This window comes from Cervus elaphus, chromosome 2 (assembly GCF_910594005.1).
Source record: "Cervus elaphus chromosome 2, mCerEla1.1, whole genome shotgun sequence".
NCBI classification, from domain to species: Eukaryota; Metazoa; Chordata; class Mammalia; order Artiodactyla; family Cervidae; genus Cervus; species Cervus elaphus.
In genome coordinates, this window is record NC_057816.1 from 38,219,646 (window position 1) to 38,236,201 (window position 16,556).

Below are 16,556 nucleotides of genomic sequence, written 5' to 3' on the forward strand. Positions count from 1 at the left end.
CCAAATCAGAAAAGTTTCTAGACAGTAGAGACTTAAATTCATAGGCCTGTCGGTAGGCATTCTCTTTATCTGCCACTTTTTTCTGTTGTTGTTCTTTTATTTCTTGGGAGTTGAAACACAGTCATGGGTTACTTTACAGGAGATGCATGCGTAAGCTTTGGGGTATTAAGGTTTATTGCAACGTGCCAACACTATTCCCTACCGGAGAGCTCAGCTTTATGACCTTACCTCAGTGGTGGGAGACAGGGTTAGACTTTAGAGAAGATAAATGTAAGCAAGGTGACATTTATTTTGAGAACAGGCTATGGCAGCCTGAGTCTAGGGCAGGACTTATTCAACAACTTTCAGAGTGATAGCTAAAATATAACACCAAGATATATTTGCATAAATACACTTGGCAGGTTATGGATGCCAGATTTGAGCCAGTCTGGCTAAGAAGAATTTAAGGGGAGGTCTCACGTAGCCATTGAAAAGAGAGTGGCTGTCCGGTTGGGTCTTTAGGGTAGATACAACATAGAAATTGGATGCTGCCAGTGTGTTCTCTCTTTATCTCTCCCTCTTCGTTCATGTCTGTCTCCATCTCTCTTTGTGGGAAGCCTCATTTTCTCAGAGGAGCTTGCTCCACGAGGCAGGAAATTCATATGGTAACTACTCTTCCTCTCATCTCTCAGAACTCTACTGCACAGTTGGAATGCAACACCTCTCCGTTCCCCAAACTCCAGTGTGAAAAATCCTGAGGAGCGCTTATATTTGGCTTAGTCTGACTCAGGTGTCAGCCTGTAAACTGTACATCTAGTCCTCAAGAAGAGTTTTTAAAATAAAGATCTCTCAAGTCCCACACACCCAAGATTCTGATTCATTCAGTCTAGGGCATGGTTCAGGGATCTGTGTTATAATTATTATTTTTTACTAGCTTGCCAGATAATTCCAATGAGTAGCTCTAGATCAATCAGCTGTGTGACCGTGGATGCTATGACTGGCAGTGGTCCTCAGAATGACGTGGATGGAATGGGCAGAGAAGCAGTTCCCCCAAAGAAGAAGAATGTTCCTCCTGCCCGTTCTAATGTACAGACAAAAAAAAGAAAAAAAAAAAAAAAAGCTAACTATTTCATATGTAGAGACTGGAAGTGAAAGATCATTAGAATAAAATATTTAAAAGCATCTGAAGCAAATATCATAGCCAAAAGCTACTGAACAGAAAACACTAACTGCTTGTCTAGCCAGGAGCTAAATTCTTGTGAACTAACAAAGAAAGGAAGACAGAGCTACAAAAAGTCTGGAGTTATTCTAGAGGAAGCTATGGCTGCAAACTCAGGGCAGACTCCATTTATATACTTAAAATGCATTAATAATTGGGAACATATACTTTTTGGAGATCACTTAAGAAGCTTATCATTTGCCATTAAAAAAAAGAAAAATCCCTCTCCATTCCTCTCTCTCTCTCTCACACACACACAAACACACACAGAGAAAAGCAGAAGCATACATCTGCCACTTGACCTAGGCCTAGAATCATGGCCTAAAGTTAACCAACAGTGACATCTTTGAAAAAAAAGAATCAAGCTTAGATAAAGGTGCATTTATACACTTTATAAAAACTAGTAATATTGAGAATCTATGCTTTCCATGAACTATTTAAGGCATTTTACACATGTTATTTCTATTTTTCACAACAGTGGTATATGACAGATACTAGTACTACATTCATCATGAAGAAAGCTGAGGCTTAGTAGGTTAAGTCATTTGTTCAAGGCCACATAGAAAATGGCTGATTCTGGATTCAAAAGGAAGTCTGAACTCAAAAATTGTGCTTATTTCGACTGCTTATGTGAATCTACTCTTGTTCTAGAAAACTTGCAATACCTTCCACAAAGCCAATAACACTTTGATCAAAATTCACATATATTAAAGTAAATATTTTTACATCTAAATATACACTTACATTTGGATGGTATCTATATCTGTAAATATACATATGTGTGTATATATATTTCAAACACACTAAAACATACACTGATAATTGCAAATGCATAACATTTAGAGTTTAAGAAGATTATCTAGCATTAAAATTATTTAACTAAAATAGAATAAGACTGTACTATAGCTGACTATATGAAATCCCATCAAATATCTTCAGGACTCTGGCTTTTTAATTCCTGTTACTACTAATTTGAAATAGCTACAGAGATCCAGAAGAAAACCTGAAATTTAGAAACCTAAAGCCTCTATATTACTTGAAGCAACAGACCCTTAATTCCATTTGAATTTAGGAATTTTCATCTTCATGGAAACTCGACAGCGTGAGATAAATAAATTTGGCCTGATTCAGACATCCAAGGAATTTCTAGTTAATTTGAAGCCTGGATGAGCCTGGAGAGTTCACCAGTAGACAACTTTAGTTGGTTACTGCTTACCTGCAGTTTACAAATACTGTTTAAAAAATTCCCAAGTTATCCACCTGACATCCCAAACTCAGTTCATCTGCAGGAATTTTCAGGGTGCCATAAGTCAGTCAATTTTCTCTGCCCTATAGATCTGTTGATTTTGGCATGGATCAAATAATAAGTAACAAAATCAATGATTTATACTTAGGAATATGGCTCAGCTCTTTTTTAAAGAAAAAATGCAAAAGAATATCCCCGACGTGTCAGACAGAATCTTCAAATAGTGTCACATGGCCATACATTCTGCAGCTGTCAGGAAAACACTCCAAATGTTATTTTTCTTTTTTTGGAGACTGTGGTAGGGGTCGGCAGATGGTCAGATAGTCACTTCAACATCTCTGCTAAACTGTAGTCATGCATGCTGGTCAGGGTTATGAAGGCATGATGAATCTATTATCCATGCTGGGTCAACTCTCTTCTCTTGATACAAACCATATTAGGGGTACATAACCTATTAATTTCATACATGGATAATGGAGAAATCACTCAGAGGCACAGACATTATACTCAGCTACCTTTATTAATGTCACAGGAGTTGAGGGTGTGAGAAAGTTTTGAAATATCACAGGTGTCCAGGGCTGAGAGGCCCAGATTGTGTAAATTTGTTGGACTGTTGTCTAGGCATCTTTGACATCTTTGCTCTCTCTGGCATTTTCTCATCCTACAAAACACCAGAATCTGTTCTCCTAAGATTCTTAAAATATTTTGAATCATCTCCTCCATCACCACCATTGGCAGAATTTAGTCATTAATTTTATGCCTTAAACGGCACATCAGCATTGTCTCCTGAATCCTGTACACCCAATACTGCCGCTAAAGTGATCTTTTTCAAACACAAGTATGATTGTGTCACTTTTTTCTGAGTAAAATTTTCCAAAGGCTCGCCATTGTCTCCAAGATACAATTTAAAATTTAAATGTTACCCAAGGCATCTATGTTTCCAGTCCTTTCCATCCTTCCTGCCTGCTTTCTCTCTCTCTCCGAGTCTCACTTTAAAACTTGAGCCACAGTCATCTTGAACTGTTGATACCTGCAGTTCCTTGAGCATGCTACTTTTCCATAGACCCTTGAACATTTACACTTGCTGTTTCCTGAGAGGTCCTCTTCTCCTTCCTTGCCCATGGCTAGTTTCTCTTCACCCTTCAGGTATAACGCCCCAGAGAAATTCTCCACTCTGGGCCGGGCAGTCACTGCATTCTGTTCTTCATTATGCTTTCTGCCCATTTACTTCCTTGTCCTCCCCCAGGTGGTGAAATTCTATGAAACAAGGGCTGTGCTCAGGGCCCTTGTTCAAAAAGTGTTTGACACCTAAGTGTCCATAAGACAGGTGTGGGATTCATCATGTGCGGCAAAGCAGCCAATGCATCGACTGATGCTACTAGAGGGAAGGAGTCATCAACGTGCCCTCAAATTGTGCAGTGGTTCTCCCTTTTCTTATAATATTGTCATAGGAATATAAAGAACACTACAGTAAAATTCCTTCCATCAAGGAACTCACATTTCAGTGGAAAAGACATTTTCTTCATCATTTAGTGTGAGAAATTCTCTACTTGTGTTAATTTATGCAGGGGAACCTTTCCCAAGAGGGGAAGTCAAGAAAAATTTCTTGGAGGAAAAAACACTTGAGCTTAATTTGGTGCAATTTAACTCAGCAGCAATGAGCTTAGGTTTTCATGTCTGGTGGGCATGGAGCTGAATCCTAGTTCTATCTTTGACTAACGCTGTGACTTTTGACATGTGACTTAATTTCTGAGTTTAATTTAAACTCATTTAAATTATGAGTGTCCTAATGTGTTAAATGAAGTTAGCAATATCCACCTCACAGGGATGTTACTAAATGTGATTAGCTTATTACTAAATCAAATGTTACAGAGATGAAATGCATCAAAAATGTAAGCTGTAACACATATAGCAAAGACAGTAACTTCCTTACTGAGCTCCTTTGTTCAGTCATGTCCAACTCTCTGAGACCCCATGGACTGTAGCCTGTCAGGAGCCTCTGTCCATGGGATTCCCCAGGCAAGAATAATGGACTGAGTTGCCATTTTATACTTCAGAAGATCTTCCCAACCCAGGGATTGAACCCACATCTCTCACATGTCCTGCACTGGCAGCCCGATCCATTGGATGTCTAACATCAATTCAAGTAATGGGGAGAAAGAACAGGGAAAGCCGGTATGAAAAGAATTCTTGTTGGATTGATGGAAATTGTTCATTGAGACTGAGAAGCTAGGTTTTAAGCTTCCTTGGCGATCCTATAAATAATGCTTGTGAGAACTATCAAATTAGCATGAAGGAAATGTTAAGAATAATAAAGATGCATGCTATTCTAAACCTTTATATTAACTCCTTTAACAATCATAAGAGAAGGGATAGGCTACCCACTCCAGTGTTCTTGGGCTTCCTTTGTGGCTCTGCTGGTGAAGAATCTGCCTGCAATGCAGGAGACCTGGGTTTGATCCCTGGGTTGGGAAGATCCCCTAGAGAAGGGAAAGGCCACCCACTCCAGTACTCTGGCCTAGAGAATTCCATGGGCTGTATAGTCCATGGGGTCTTAAAGAGTCAGACACGACTGAGTGACTTTCACTTTCAATCATCACGAAGGCCTAGGAAGTGGTTATAAATAACTTAGTCTCATTTCCAGGTGTGGAAATTGAGACAAGAAACGTTAAGTACTCAACTCAAAGTAACTTGACCAGTAAGTGACAGAACCAGAGTCAAACACAGGCCATGTGTCCCTATTTCACTGTATTTGTAGTGGCTGAGCACAGGCATAAACCACAATAGTCACTGAATGCATACTACATTCCAGATACTGTTCTAGGCAAATTGGATGTAGAGTTGCCCATATATTTACATATAGTATATATTTAAGGAGGAGATAGATGTTAACAAAGTAAACAATACATAAATACATAAATAAATACTATAAATTTCAGATGTTAGTAAGGACAATTATATAACAATAAAACTATGAGAACGAAAAAAAAAGTGTGATGGGGAAACTGCACTAACTTCAATGGAGTACAAAGGGGAGATTTTTCTGAGGAGGCGACATTTGAGTTGCTATTTCAATGCTGAAATGAGCAAATCTTATAAGGAGCCGAGGGGAGATTTTTGCAGGCACACAGAGTATCATACATAAATGCCTCAGGTGAGAAAAGCCTGGCATTTGAGGGATGATGAGAAAGTCAGCGTGGTCAAAGTGAACTATTCTAGGAGTTGACAGTTAGGCCATAATATTGGGGAAAGCAGCAGAGGTCAGATTATATACAGCCTTGTAGGTGATGATAATGAGTGTAATTATCACCTCTTGGAGGGTTTTAGGAATAGAAGTGGTATGATCAGGTTTCTCCTTCAAAAATCACTCTGGCTACCTTCTGGAAAAGAATGGGCAGAAGCAGAAGCTATTACCGTGGCCCAGGCATGGCGTGATATTGATTTGGACCAAGATTCAGCAGAGTGCTAAGATGTGACTGATTTTCAAATATATTTTTATGGTAGCACCAATAGGACTTTCGCTAGATACCAAGGGAAAAAGAGTAATTATACAAGACTCCTCAATACATTATTTTTGGCCTGAATTACAAGGAATAGTATAGAGTCAATGAGTTCAGATAACGAATATTAGGAGAGAAGCAGCTTTGGCCCTGAGGACAGGAAGTACAGGGAAATCAGGAATTCTGTTTGGAATATATCAAATTTGGGTACTAGGTTTCCGGAGCATTCCAACATTTAGAGGAAGAACCAGCAAGGAGACTGAGAAAGGGCACTGACGAGATGGTAAATAAGCAGGAGAGGGCTTTGTCCTGGAAGGCAAGAAATTAAGGAGGAAGGAGGCAGTGAGAGCTGCAGCCAGTGCTGCTGAGAAGTCAGGACTGAACGCTGAGGTGTGTATTTAGCAAGACGGAACTTGCTGTGACTTTGACAGGGACCGTTTTAGTGTTACCATGAGGATGAAAACACGAAATAGGTTAAAATAAGGAAAGGAAGTACTAAAGTGGAGTTAAGGCAGACAGACAGTGTTCTGAGATTTTTGGTTAAGCTCAACAGAACAATGAGGCAATAATGGGTGAGGAACACTGGGTCAAGGGACACATTTTTTTTTTTTTTTTTTAAGATGAGAGCTATTATCACGTCTAAATTAAATTTTCCAAAAAAAAAATAAATAAATAAAAAGCAAGAGAGAAACTGATATTGCAGGAGAGAGAGGAGAAAACTCCAGAAGCAAATTCCTTAAATGGACAAGAGGTTATGGAGTCCGGGTTACAAGTGAAGAGCTGGCCTTGGAAAGAATCAGGGAGCAGAGAAGCACACTAGTGAATCTCGTGGTAGGAAGTAAGGTGGTGTTCCTTTGATGGCTTAGATTTTCTCAAGGACATATGGAGAGAAATTAATAGTTAAGAGCGAGGATGAGGGAGGGGGTGTTCGAGATTTGAGGAGATGAAATGAGACAGGAAACTGTTTTCCCAGAGACCGAGAAAAGGATTTTTCTAAAGAGATTGCTAAGAACTGGTTGGTTGTTTTGAGAGTTCGTTTGAAGCCAACATTTATAAATTTAAAGTGAGATGACTAGGTGCTTCTCTTGCCATGATTAGTTGCCCAGACGCTGACATGGAGTAATCAGGAAGGTGTAAGTTTAACCACGGTAGGTTAACAAGGGCTGAGACGACCACAAAGAAAGAGAGAGGAGAAAAAATGCTGAGTGTTTAAGAAGGAAAATTAGCGTGATGGACCAGGGGACAGAGGCCAAGGGGAGGAGGAAAGTGAGGGCATAAGGGTGAAAACAGAAGGCAAACGGTGATATCCGAGTCAAGGTCCCAGTGGGGAGAGGAGGAGTACTAGAATAAATGACAAGGACACAGAGAAGGTGATGCTCGACATAGAGGTCTTGGGAGGGGTACAGCTAAGAGCAGGGAGAAGGTTCAGAGTGTGATTGAGAACCTTAGGGCAGGAAGTAAAGAAGGGAGATACCATGCAGGCTCATGAAGCGAGTGCGAACACACACCAGGACCCACCATTGTCTGACTCATAGAGAATGTTCTACCTCACATCACTGCTAGCATCTGACTATTTCTGACCTATAAAACCAGGGTAACTAAATGGTGTTATAGTCAAGACGTATCTATGTGTGGGGTTCAGGGAGACAGAGACTGACCTCATAAGGGTGAGATCTGTGCAGTACAAAGAGATCCTATGTTTAGAAGGCACTGCCGTTGTCATCTTTTACTGGTTTTTAAACAAAGGCCTCCCACCTTGATTTTGCGCTGCATCCTACAATTTATATAGCTATTTCTGGACAGATGAATTAGTGATTTAGAAGGAAAGATATCTTCTCTTTCCTCATTTGGGTTGATTTTCCATAAACCTCACTTTTATCCGTTTAGCATGCCTTTAAAACAGTTTATCAAAGTTCATAATGGATGTTTTAAAGAACCCTGTCAAACACTTAACTTTTAATGCAAATTTCCTTTTAAAGCCACCGACAATAAAAATTAGGCTGGAAGTAAGAAATGACCTAACGAAACTGAATAATTAGTAAACTAAAAAAGAAAAAAAAAATTTTAAATGTAGATCTAGAGTCTGAATTCATGCTTGGATGAGAGCACAGAAAAAAAAAAAAAACTTACATTTTTATTTCTTAATATAAATGTATTACATGTTTCCCTGGAGGGGAAAATGGCAACCCACTCCAGTATTCTTGCCTGAAAAATCCCATAGACAGAGGAGCATGGTGGGCTACAGTTTGGAAGGGTCACAAAGAGCTGGGCATGACTGAGTATCTGAAAACTCTCACATTGCATGTTTATTAGGGAAAGTGTAGAAAATAAATACAAACAAAAAGAAGTAACTAACAATTACCTCAAAATCCTTAACAAGAGCTAACAACTTTTAACATTTTGGTATATATCCCCATTATGAATGTATATTATGCATATACAGATGAAGGTGAAAGAGGAGAGTGAAAAAGCTGGCTTAAAACTCAACATTCAAATAATTAAGATCATGGCATCTGGTCCCATAACTTCATGATAAATAGATGGGGAAACAATGGAAATAGTTACAGACTTTATTTCCTTGGGCTCCAAAATCACTGCGGAGGTTACTGTAGCCATGAAATTAAAAGACACTTGTTTCTTGGAAGAAAAGCTATGACAACCTAGACAGAATATTAAAAAGCAGAGACATTACTTTGCCAACAAAGGTTCGTATAGTCAAAGCTAAGATTTTTTCCAGTAGTCATGTATGACTATGAGAGTTGGACCAGAAAGAAGGCTGAGCACTGAATAATTTATGCTTTTGAACTGTGGTGCTGGAGAAGACTCTTGAGAGTCCTTTGGACTGCAAGCAGATCAAACCAGTCCATCCTAATGGAAATCAGTCCTGAATATTCATTGGAAGGACTGATGCTGAAGCTCCAATACTTTGGCCACCTGATGCAAAGAGTCAACTCATTGGAAATGATGCTGGGAAAGACTGAGGGCAACAGGAGAAGGGGGCGACAGAGGATGAGATGGTTGGATGGCATCATCAACTTAATGGACATAAGTTTGATCAAATTTGGGAAACAGTCAAGGACAAAGAAGCCTGTCCTGCTGTAGTCCATGAGGTGGCAGAGAATCAGACATGACTGAGCGATGGGGCAACAACAACAAACGGCTGCTCCAATTTTCAGGCCCACTCATGGCAGTGAATGTTAACCTTCCTTTTAAATGTTTTGCCAATTGGGTTGAGAAAAACTTTAGTACCACTGATTCTTTGTTTAATAATAAGGCTGAGCAAGGTTCTGGATGCTATTGGCCTTTTCTTCTTTGATGAAGGTCCTGTTAATACCTTTCAGTCACCTTTTTCTAGGCATTCTTTGGCCTTTTTCTTATTCTTCTCTAAAACACCTTTATATTTCAGGCTTATGGTACACAAAATTTCCCTAATTTTTCAAACCTTTGCCAAGGCCTGAACAACATGTTTTCAGAACTCTGCAGGGTTGCTGTGCTTTTCTCTATGAGGGAGGTTTTAAAATCCATACATATTATTTTAAACTAAAAAAAAAAAAAAAGAAAAAGCATGGTAATGGTAGTTAAGAAGATCACATTAATATCACATAAATGAAAATACAGTATAACATATCTTAAAATGTATAGCAAAAGATTAATAATGAAAACAATAGGAAAAAAGTATTGATCCCTGGGTCAGGAAGATCCCCTAGAGAAGGGAATGAAAACCTGCTCTAGTATTCTTGACAGAGGAGTCCATGGGGTCACAAAGAATCAGACACGACTGAGCAACTAACATTTTCACTTTCACATCACACAAGCTCACTGAATACTTGGCTTCCCCTATTCATTTCTCCAAATCCTAGTCATGCATTATACATAATGAAAAATTCAGGTAGGTTGGTCAGCTTGTCTCCATGCCTTCCACTGCAAACATTTCATTAATATTTTCATTGTGAGTGTGTGTATAATACACATTTGCATATTTTCCCAAGACAACCCATTAGAAAGCAGAATGTGGAATGCAAGATTAGGGTTTTGGATTATTGGATTTTTTCTTACCCTTTCCAATGTAATTTCTTCAAACTCATATTCAATTTCTGTCCCATTGACCTGTAAATAGGAAAAAAAATAAAGAAAACTATTAAATACATTTTGAGGAGGAGAGAGCTGCATTTTAAATAACATTAGGGGGTTAAATTGCATCCTGGCTATGAATAAACCACACTCTATTGATGTTTGTGACTGTATGTTCTCTTCCAAATGAAATATAGTTCAAGGTATTCTGAAATATGACTGAGACTCTACAAACAAAACACAACACAACACAACAAAAAAACACTCACTGTATCCTTCAAAATTTCTTGATGTTTGGGGGAGAGAAAACAGTATAAAATATGTACTGTGAGTTTACAAAGAGAAAGCCATCTAGGGTCATTGTTACAGTTACAAGGGAAATTTTTTCCTAATATCTCTCAATTTTTCTATGGATAGATTCTAAAATATGACCTTAAAAATCAGTGGTAAGGGCAACACAACCATATTATATTTTTGGCTGTAAAACAGCATTAAGAATGACCATGTTAGATAAAGAATGCCTTCTCTTTATTGGTTCAAGCTCGGGTAATTTATCCCCATTATCCTCCTGTTATATTTGTTGAGAAGCCCTGAGCCATGTAACCATGGCTTCAGTAGCAATGAGAAAGGAACAAACCAGGACATGCTTGAAATTCCTAGTGAGAAACCATTTTAACCATCAAACCAACCCTTAAATTGATTCGAACTTAGAGAGAGAAACACATGTTAAATATAGTCAGGCAACATATAACATATGACTTAGATTTCAAGTGACATGAATACAGAACACATGAAGAGCTACTTTAAAATAATCTAACAAATATTAAATTCTCACTTTTATCTATCACAGATCTTCTCAGCCAGGCAAAATTTCTGAGCAAGGAAATTCTTGAATTGGCTATTTTTGGTTGTTGTTAGAATATGTCTCAGCAACATTATTAACATTTAGAAATTAGTGAGAAAAAACTAATTTTCAAATAAAAATCTATGATTTTTATAAAATTCTAATTTTACTTTACTGTCCCTTCTTTAGAAGAATTTAAACATAGTTCTTGCATATTAAGAGCTTTATGGAGGCAAGGACCAGGCAGTCACATTACCTAGTGGAGCCTGACCAAAAAAAAAAAAAAAAAAGAAGGGAAAAAAAGTGAATGGATGAATAACTGAACTAAGTAAATTATTTACTCGATTTATAAACAGAGGCATTTGTGGGTTCTCTTCCATAAGGAATTTGAATATGGTATCATTAACTGAAGGTATAATCATAACTATAATCAGCAAATATAAAGAACAATAGACTTTACTTATATGTGTCCACCAGTCACTTAGAGCATGTTTTTGATTTTCTAATTATATGAGCTAATTGGTGAATCACATTTTATTGTGTTACTACATTATCAAACAGCCCGAAACCAAATTTGATTTTCTGGGCTTCAGCAACTTAATGACTCAGGGAAGAGAACTTGATGATGTTAGCACTAAGGTTTAGCAACTTTACAGTTTTTTAAATTTTATTTTTCACATGTAAAAATCAAAGCTCAAACTCCCTGTATGTGTGTTCCCATATTAATTCTTTTTTTGTCTTTTTTTTTTTTTCCAAAACTGTTTTTAGTTGACAGAGGGAAGTCAGAAAGCAAAGGCTGGGTTAATGTAATGTGTTTTAATTCTCACAGTATGGCTCCATGAAGCTTTTTTTTCACTTCAGTGCTCTCTAGAGTGGAGCCCTTCAGAATACTAAAGTGCTGCAAACTGTGGTGGGAAAAAAAAAAAATTCAAAGAGAAGAAAACAACAAGCCTCTGATAATAAATATCAGAGGTGAACATTCTGTTAGGAAATGCATAAAAGATAAGAATATTTTAGTGACATACATTGCATAGTTGGGGGTCTACCAAAATATTGCTTAATATTTGTATGATCATATACGCTGAATTATAAATCCTAGAAGCATTATTTATACACATCCAAGTTTGTATTCAAAAGTTCCCCAGACAGCTATATGAACTATTGATGGCTTTACATTTATTCCATGGGTCTTTAGTTTTCAACCTAAGAAAGCAATGTCATTTGCCTAATTCAATAGTACCCAGGATCTCTTTATAGGAAGGGAAAATGACATCCAGGTGGGGATGTAACCTTCCTTTTAAAAGAAAATATTCCATGACCACAACTGGATCTAGTGAAATTCTAAAGGAGTGAAAGGATTTTAGCATAGGTGAGACAATATTTCAAGCTTTAATTGAGGAGCATTTAAAACATGGAATAACAGGAAAGATATTTAAGAGGTTCTAGAGTTTACTGCTTCATCACTAAGAGAGCACAATCTACACTGCCTGAGGACCCCTAAGAAAGGAAATCCTACACTGACCCTTGGCAAAGACCTTGGGGAAAAGAATGAAATAGAAAGAACTAAGAATGCTTCCATTTTAAACATAAGTGTTATAAAAGTGGACTGTGACATTTGTGAACATTTAGTAGCTTCCCAGGTAGAGCTAGTGGTAAAGAATCCACCTGTCAATGCAGGAGATGCAAGAGATGCAGGTTTGATCCCTGGGTCAGGAAGATCCCCTGGAGAAGGACATGGCAACCCTCTCCAGTACTCTTGCCTGGCAAATTCCATGGACAGGCTACAGTCTACAGGGTCACAAAGAGCTGGACATGACTGGGCAACTGGACCACAAGCAGCACAAATAACTTTTCAGAGGAGTATACCAACTCAACCGTCTTTAAATGCTTTTTGTTCACACTGGCTTAGAGGAATAGGTGCTCTCTGAGTGGTAAAGAGCCAAAAGGTATGAACAGTAATTCCCTCCTAGCCTTTACTTTGTGTATTTTTACTCTGAAAAACCAAGAAAAACTGTCAGGAAGGGCCTCCCGTCATCTTCTGGGGGGTTTACAGACAATCTATTGTCTCAACTTGCCTTGATGGTCTCACACTACTTCCAATTAGTTTAACAATACATGCCATTTAGTTAAAAAGAAAAAAAAAAGGTGGGGGGCGCTTTGGGGCTTCCCTGGTGGCTCAGAGGTAAAGAATCAGTCTGCCAATGAAGGAGACTCTGGTTCAATTTCCGGTCCAGGAAGATCCCAACATGCTGAGGAGCAACCAAGCCCTTGCACCACAAGTACTGAGGCTATGCTCTAGAGTCCGGGAACCACAACTACTAAGTTGCAACTATTGAAGCCAGCACACCGCAGCTATAGAACAGACCCAGCTCTCAGCTGGGGAAAAGCCCATGCAGCAACAAAGGCCCAGAACAGCCAAAAATAAATAAAATCATTTTTTTTAAAAAAGGGGGCTTCCCAAGTGGTGCAGTGGCAAAGAATCTGTCTGCCAACACAGGAGATTCAAGAGACATGGGTTCAATCCTTGGGTCTGGAAGATCCCATGGAGGAGGGCATGGCAACCCATTCTAGTATTCTTGTCTGGAAAATTCCATGGACAGAGCCTGGCAGTCTACATTCCATGAGGTCACAAAGACTTGGATGAGACTGAACACGCATTCAATTTTGGCTTCCCCAGTAGCTCAGCTGTAAAGAATCCCCCTGGGGGCTGGTGCACTGGGATGACCCAGAGGGATGGGATGGGGAGGGAGGTGGGAGGGGGGTTCAGGATGGGGAACACATGTAAATCCATGGCTGGTTCATGTCAATGTATGGCAAAAACCACTACAATATTGCAAAGTAATTAGCCTCCAACTAATAAAAATAAATGAAAAAAATAAAATAAAAATGATACACACTGAAAAAAAAAAAAAAGAATCCCCCTGCAATTCAGGAGATGCAGGCAGGAGACTGGTTTGATCCCTGGGTTAGGAAGATTCCCTGGAGAAAGAAGATGGCAACCTACTCCAGTATTCTTGCCTGGAAAATCCCAATCCTTGGAGTCACAAAAGAGTCGGACATGACTGGGCAACTAAACAACAACAAATAACATTCTTCCTGGAAAATGCTGCAAAATACAATTTTTTTCTTGACTAACAACATTTCCTGTGAGATTTAAGCACCCTGGTAATGTTTTATGTTACTGATGTTTGCAGCCTGTACAGATGCATGGAGATGGTTCTGGTTAACTCAGCTCCGGCTCTGACCTCAACCAGCATCGTCTCTCCACCTGGAGAAGTGAGAGGACTGGCAGCTTTCTAGACACGGAGGGTCAGTAAAGTAGATGGAAGTTCCCAGTTCTGAAATGTGTTTTTGTTCGGATACTTGATTTTTCTGAACCTAATGGTTATGGAGTGTCAGCCGGTAGGTTTCCAGGGTGGCTGGAAAACCAAATTGATGCCACACATTGTCCTGTCTTGTTCTGAGCATCTAGCCTTCCTGGCCTCAGATGGAAGTTAAGACAAGAGCATAACCTATTCAAATTCAAACTTGGTATTTAAAATTCTAATTTCATAAACTTTGAATACTTTATATATGTTTTTCTCTCCCCAACAGTCTTTAGTTAATTTCACTGCTTTTTCTTTTTTTTCCCTTCAGTGCTATAGTAACCACCTGTCTGGGTGATAATATAATTTGATTTGAGATCTGTTTTTATCTCTTGAAAAGAGGTTTTTCATGAATAAGACATGTGAACTATTCCATGTTTTAATGTTCTTTAACTGGAATCTTAAGTAACGATTTCTTTGAATTTTTTGTTCGTGTCTATAGTGTAATTTCATTGAAACTAACAGCATACTAAAATGTCAGATGAATGAATTTTATACATCCCCATATCACATATTAAAACAAGTGCTGAAACACAAATATCAAAGTGTTGACTTCTTAGGACAAAGCAACTCTACCCAACGAACAAGTATTGAGCTTGCATGATGTGCCAAGGGATGTGAGAGGCACTGAGAAAATAAAGATTTTAGTATATTATTCCTGTTCTCAAGAAACATACAGTCTTTACAGAGGTACCACACACAAACATTAAAACCTCACAGACGTGAGATATCTAATATACAAAATAAAGAAGTGAATTTGAGCCATAGCCCCTCTGTTGCCACATGCAAGAGCTATACAGATCTGTTTATTATTTGCTGTGTATACATATTTGATTCCTCAGTAGTATGGAATATGTCAGTAATGGACTAATTCTGCCCATTTTAATAAGTGATTATAATACAGGAAATAAAACTTAGCTCAATCTTTTAGTTTTTAGCATATAAAGCTGAGTGATGAATTTCAACAATAATTTAAAGGTATCTATGACAACTGGCTTAAAAATAAAGAGTATCTATCCATATACTTATGCCATTTGTGTATCTTTTTTAAAATTTATTTTTTAATTGAAATATAACTGCTTTACAATGTTGTGTTAGTTTTTGCTGCACCACAAAGTGAATCAGCTATATGTGCATGCAGGGTAAAACAATGAGATAATTACACACCTATCAAAATGTCTAAAAATAAGAAGAGAAATTCTGGTTACAATAGCACATGATTATCTTTATGAAACTGTTGAGAAGAATAAATGAGAGAACACATCTTAGCTGCCTGGCGCATAGTAGGTATTCAGTAGTGAGAGTTATTCTGATGAGTTCTGGATTAACAATCTGCAGGGTCACAAGATTTATTTGATCAAATATTGAATATTTATTCATTCCTCTCTCATTGTGGCACAGGAGATCTTTGATCTTCACTGTGGTATGAAGGGTCTTTAGTTGTAGCATGCAGACTTAGTTGTGGCATTTGGGATCTAACTCTCTGACCAGGGAGTGAACCTGGGCCCCTGCATTGGGAGTGAGTTTGGAGTCTTAGCCACTGGGCTCCCAGGGAACTCTCTGTGTTTTCTTTTTAATATTCTCTTGCCCAGTTTGACCATCATGTTGCTCTGTTACTGGCACTCACTGTACCAAGGGTGGCTTCCCTGATAGCTCAGCTGGTAAAGAATCCTCCTGCAATGCAGGAGACCCCAGTTCAATTCCTGGGTCAGGAAGATCCCCTGGAGAAGGGATAGGCTACCCACTCCAGTATTCTGGGGCTTCCTTTGTGGCTCAGCTGGTAAAGAATCCGCCTGTAATGCGGGAGACCTGGGTTTGATCCCTGGGTTGGGAAGATCCTCTGGAGAAGGGAAAGGCTACCCACTCCAGTATTCTGGCCTGGAGAATTCCATGGACTGTATAGTCCATGGGGTCACAAAGAGTTGGACATGACTGAGTGACTTTCACTTTCCCAAGGTGGATCTCATTGCATTCTTTGTATCTCCATCTTCATAGGGATACAAGACTTTATTTTACTCTTTTTTTTTTTTTGGTACCCCTGTAGCTTCTGGCACCATGCCTTCTTCATAGTATCTTTCTAGAAGAATCTTTAGAATCAAGTCACATGAGAACTCTAAAAATTGCATTGTTACTGAATTCTTCTCTACTTGGCAGCCCCTAACTGCAGTCTTTTCCTATCAAATAAGGCTTGAATTCCTCTCTCCATCTTGGGAAAGTTTTTATACACATGCATGAAGTGGTCAGTGGTAGTTGCTCAGTCATGTCTGACTCTTTGTGACCCCATGGACTGTATGTACCCTGCCAGGCTCCTCTTTCCATGGGATACTCCAGG

The 16,556-nt window shown here is 38.7% G+C and overlaps 1 protein-coding gene across 31 annotated transcripts in view; it reads right to left on the minus strand.

The window, feature by feature from the left end:
* The window catches only part of DLG2 (discs large MAGUK scaffold protein 2), a 2,231,561-nt gene that overhangs the window by 766,045 nt on the left and 1,448,960 nt on the right, over positions 1 to 16,556 (minus strand). For all 31 annotated transcript variants that reach the window (XM_043918879.1, XM_043918871.1, XM_043918860.1 and 28 more), the window contains one exon: positions 10,001 to 10,051. In XM_043918879.1, coding sequence (XP_043774814.1) covers positions 10,001 to 10,051 — 51 coding nt within the window. The remainder of the gene's footprint in view (positions 1 to 10,000; positions 10,052 to 16,556) is intronic.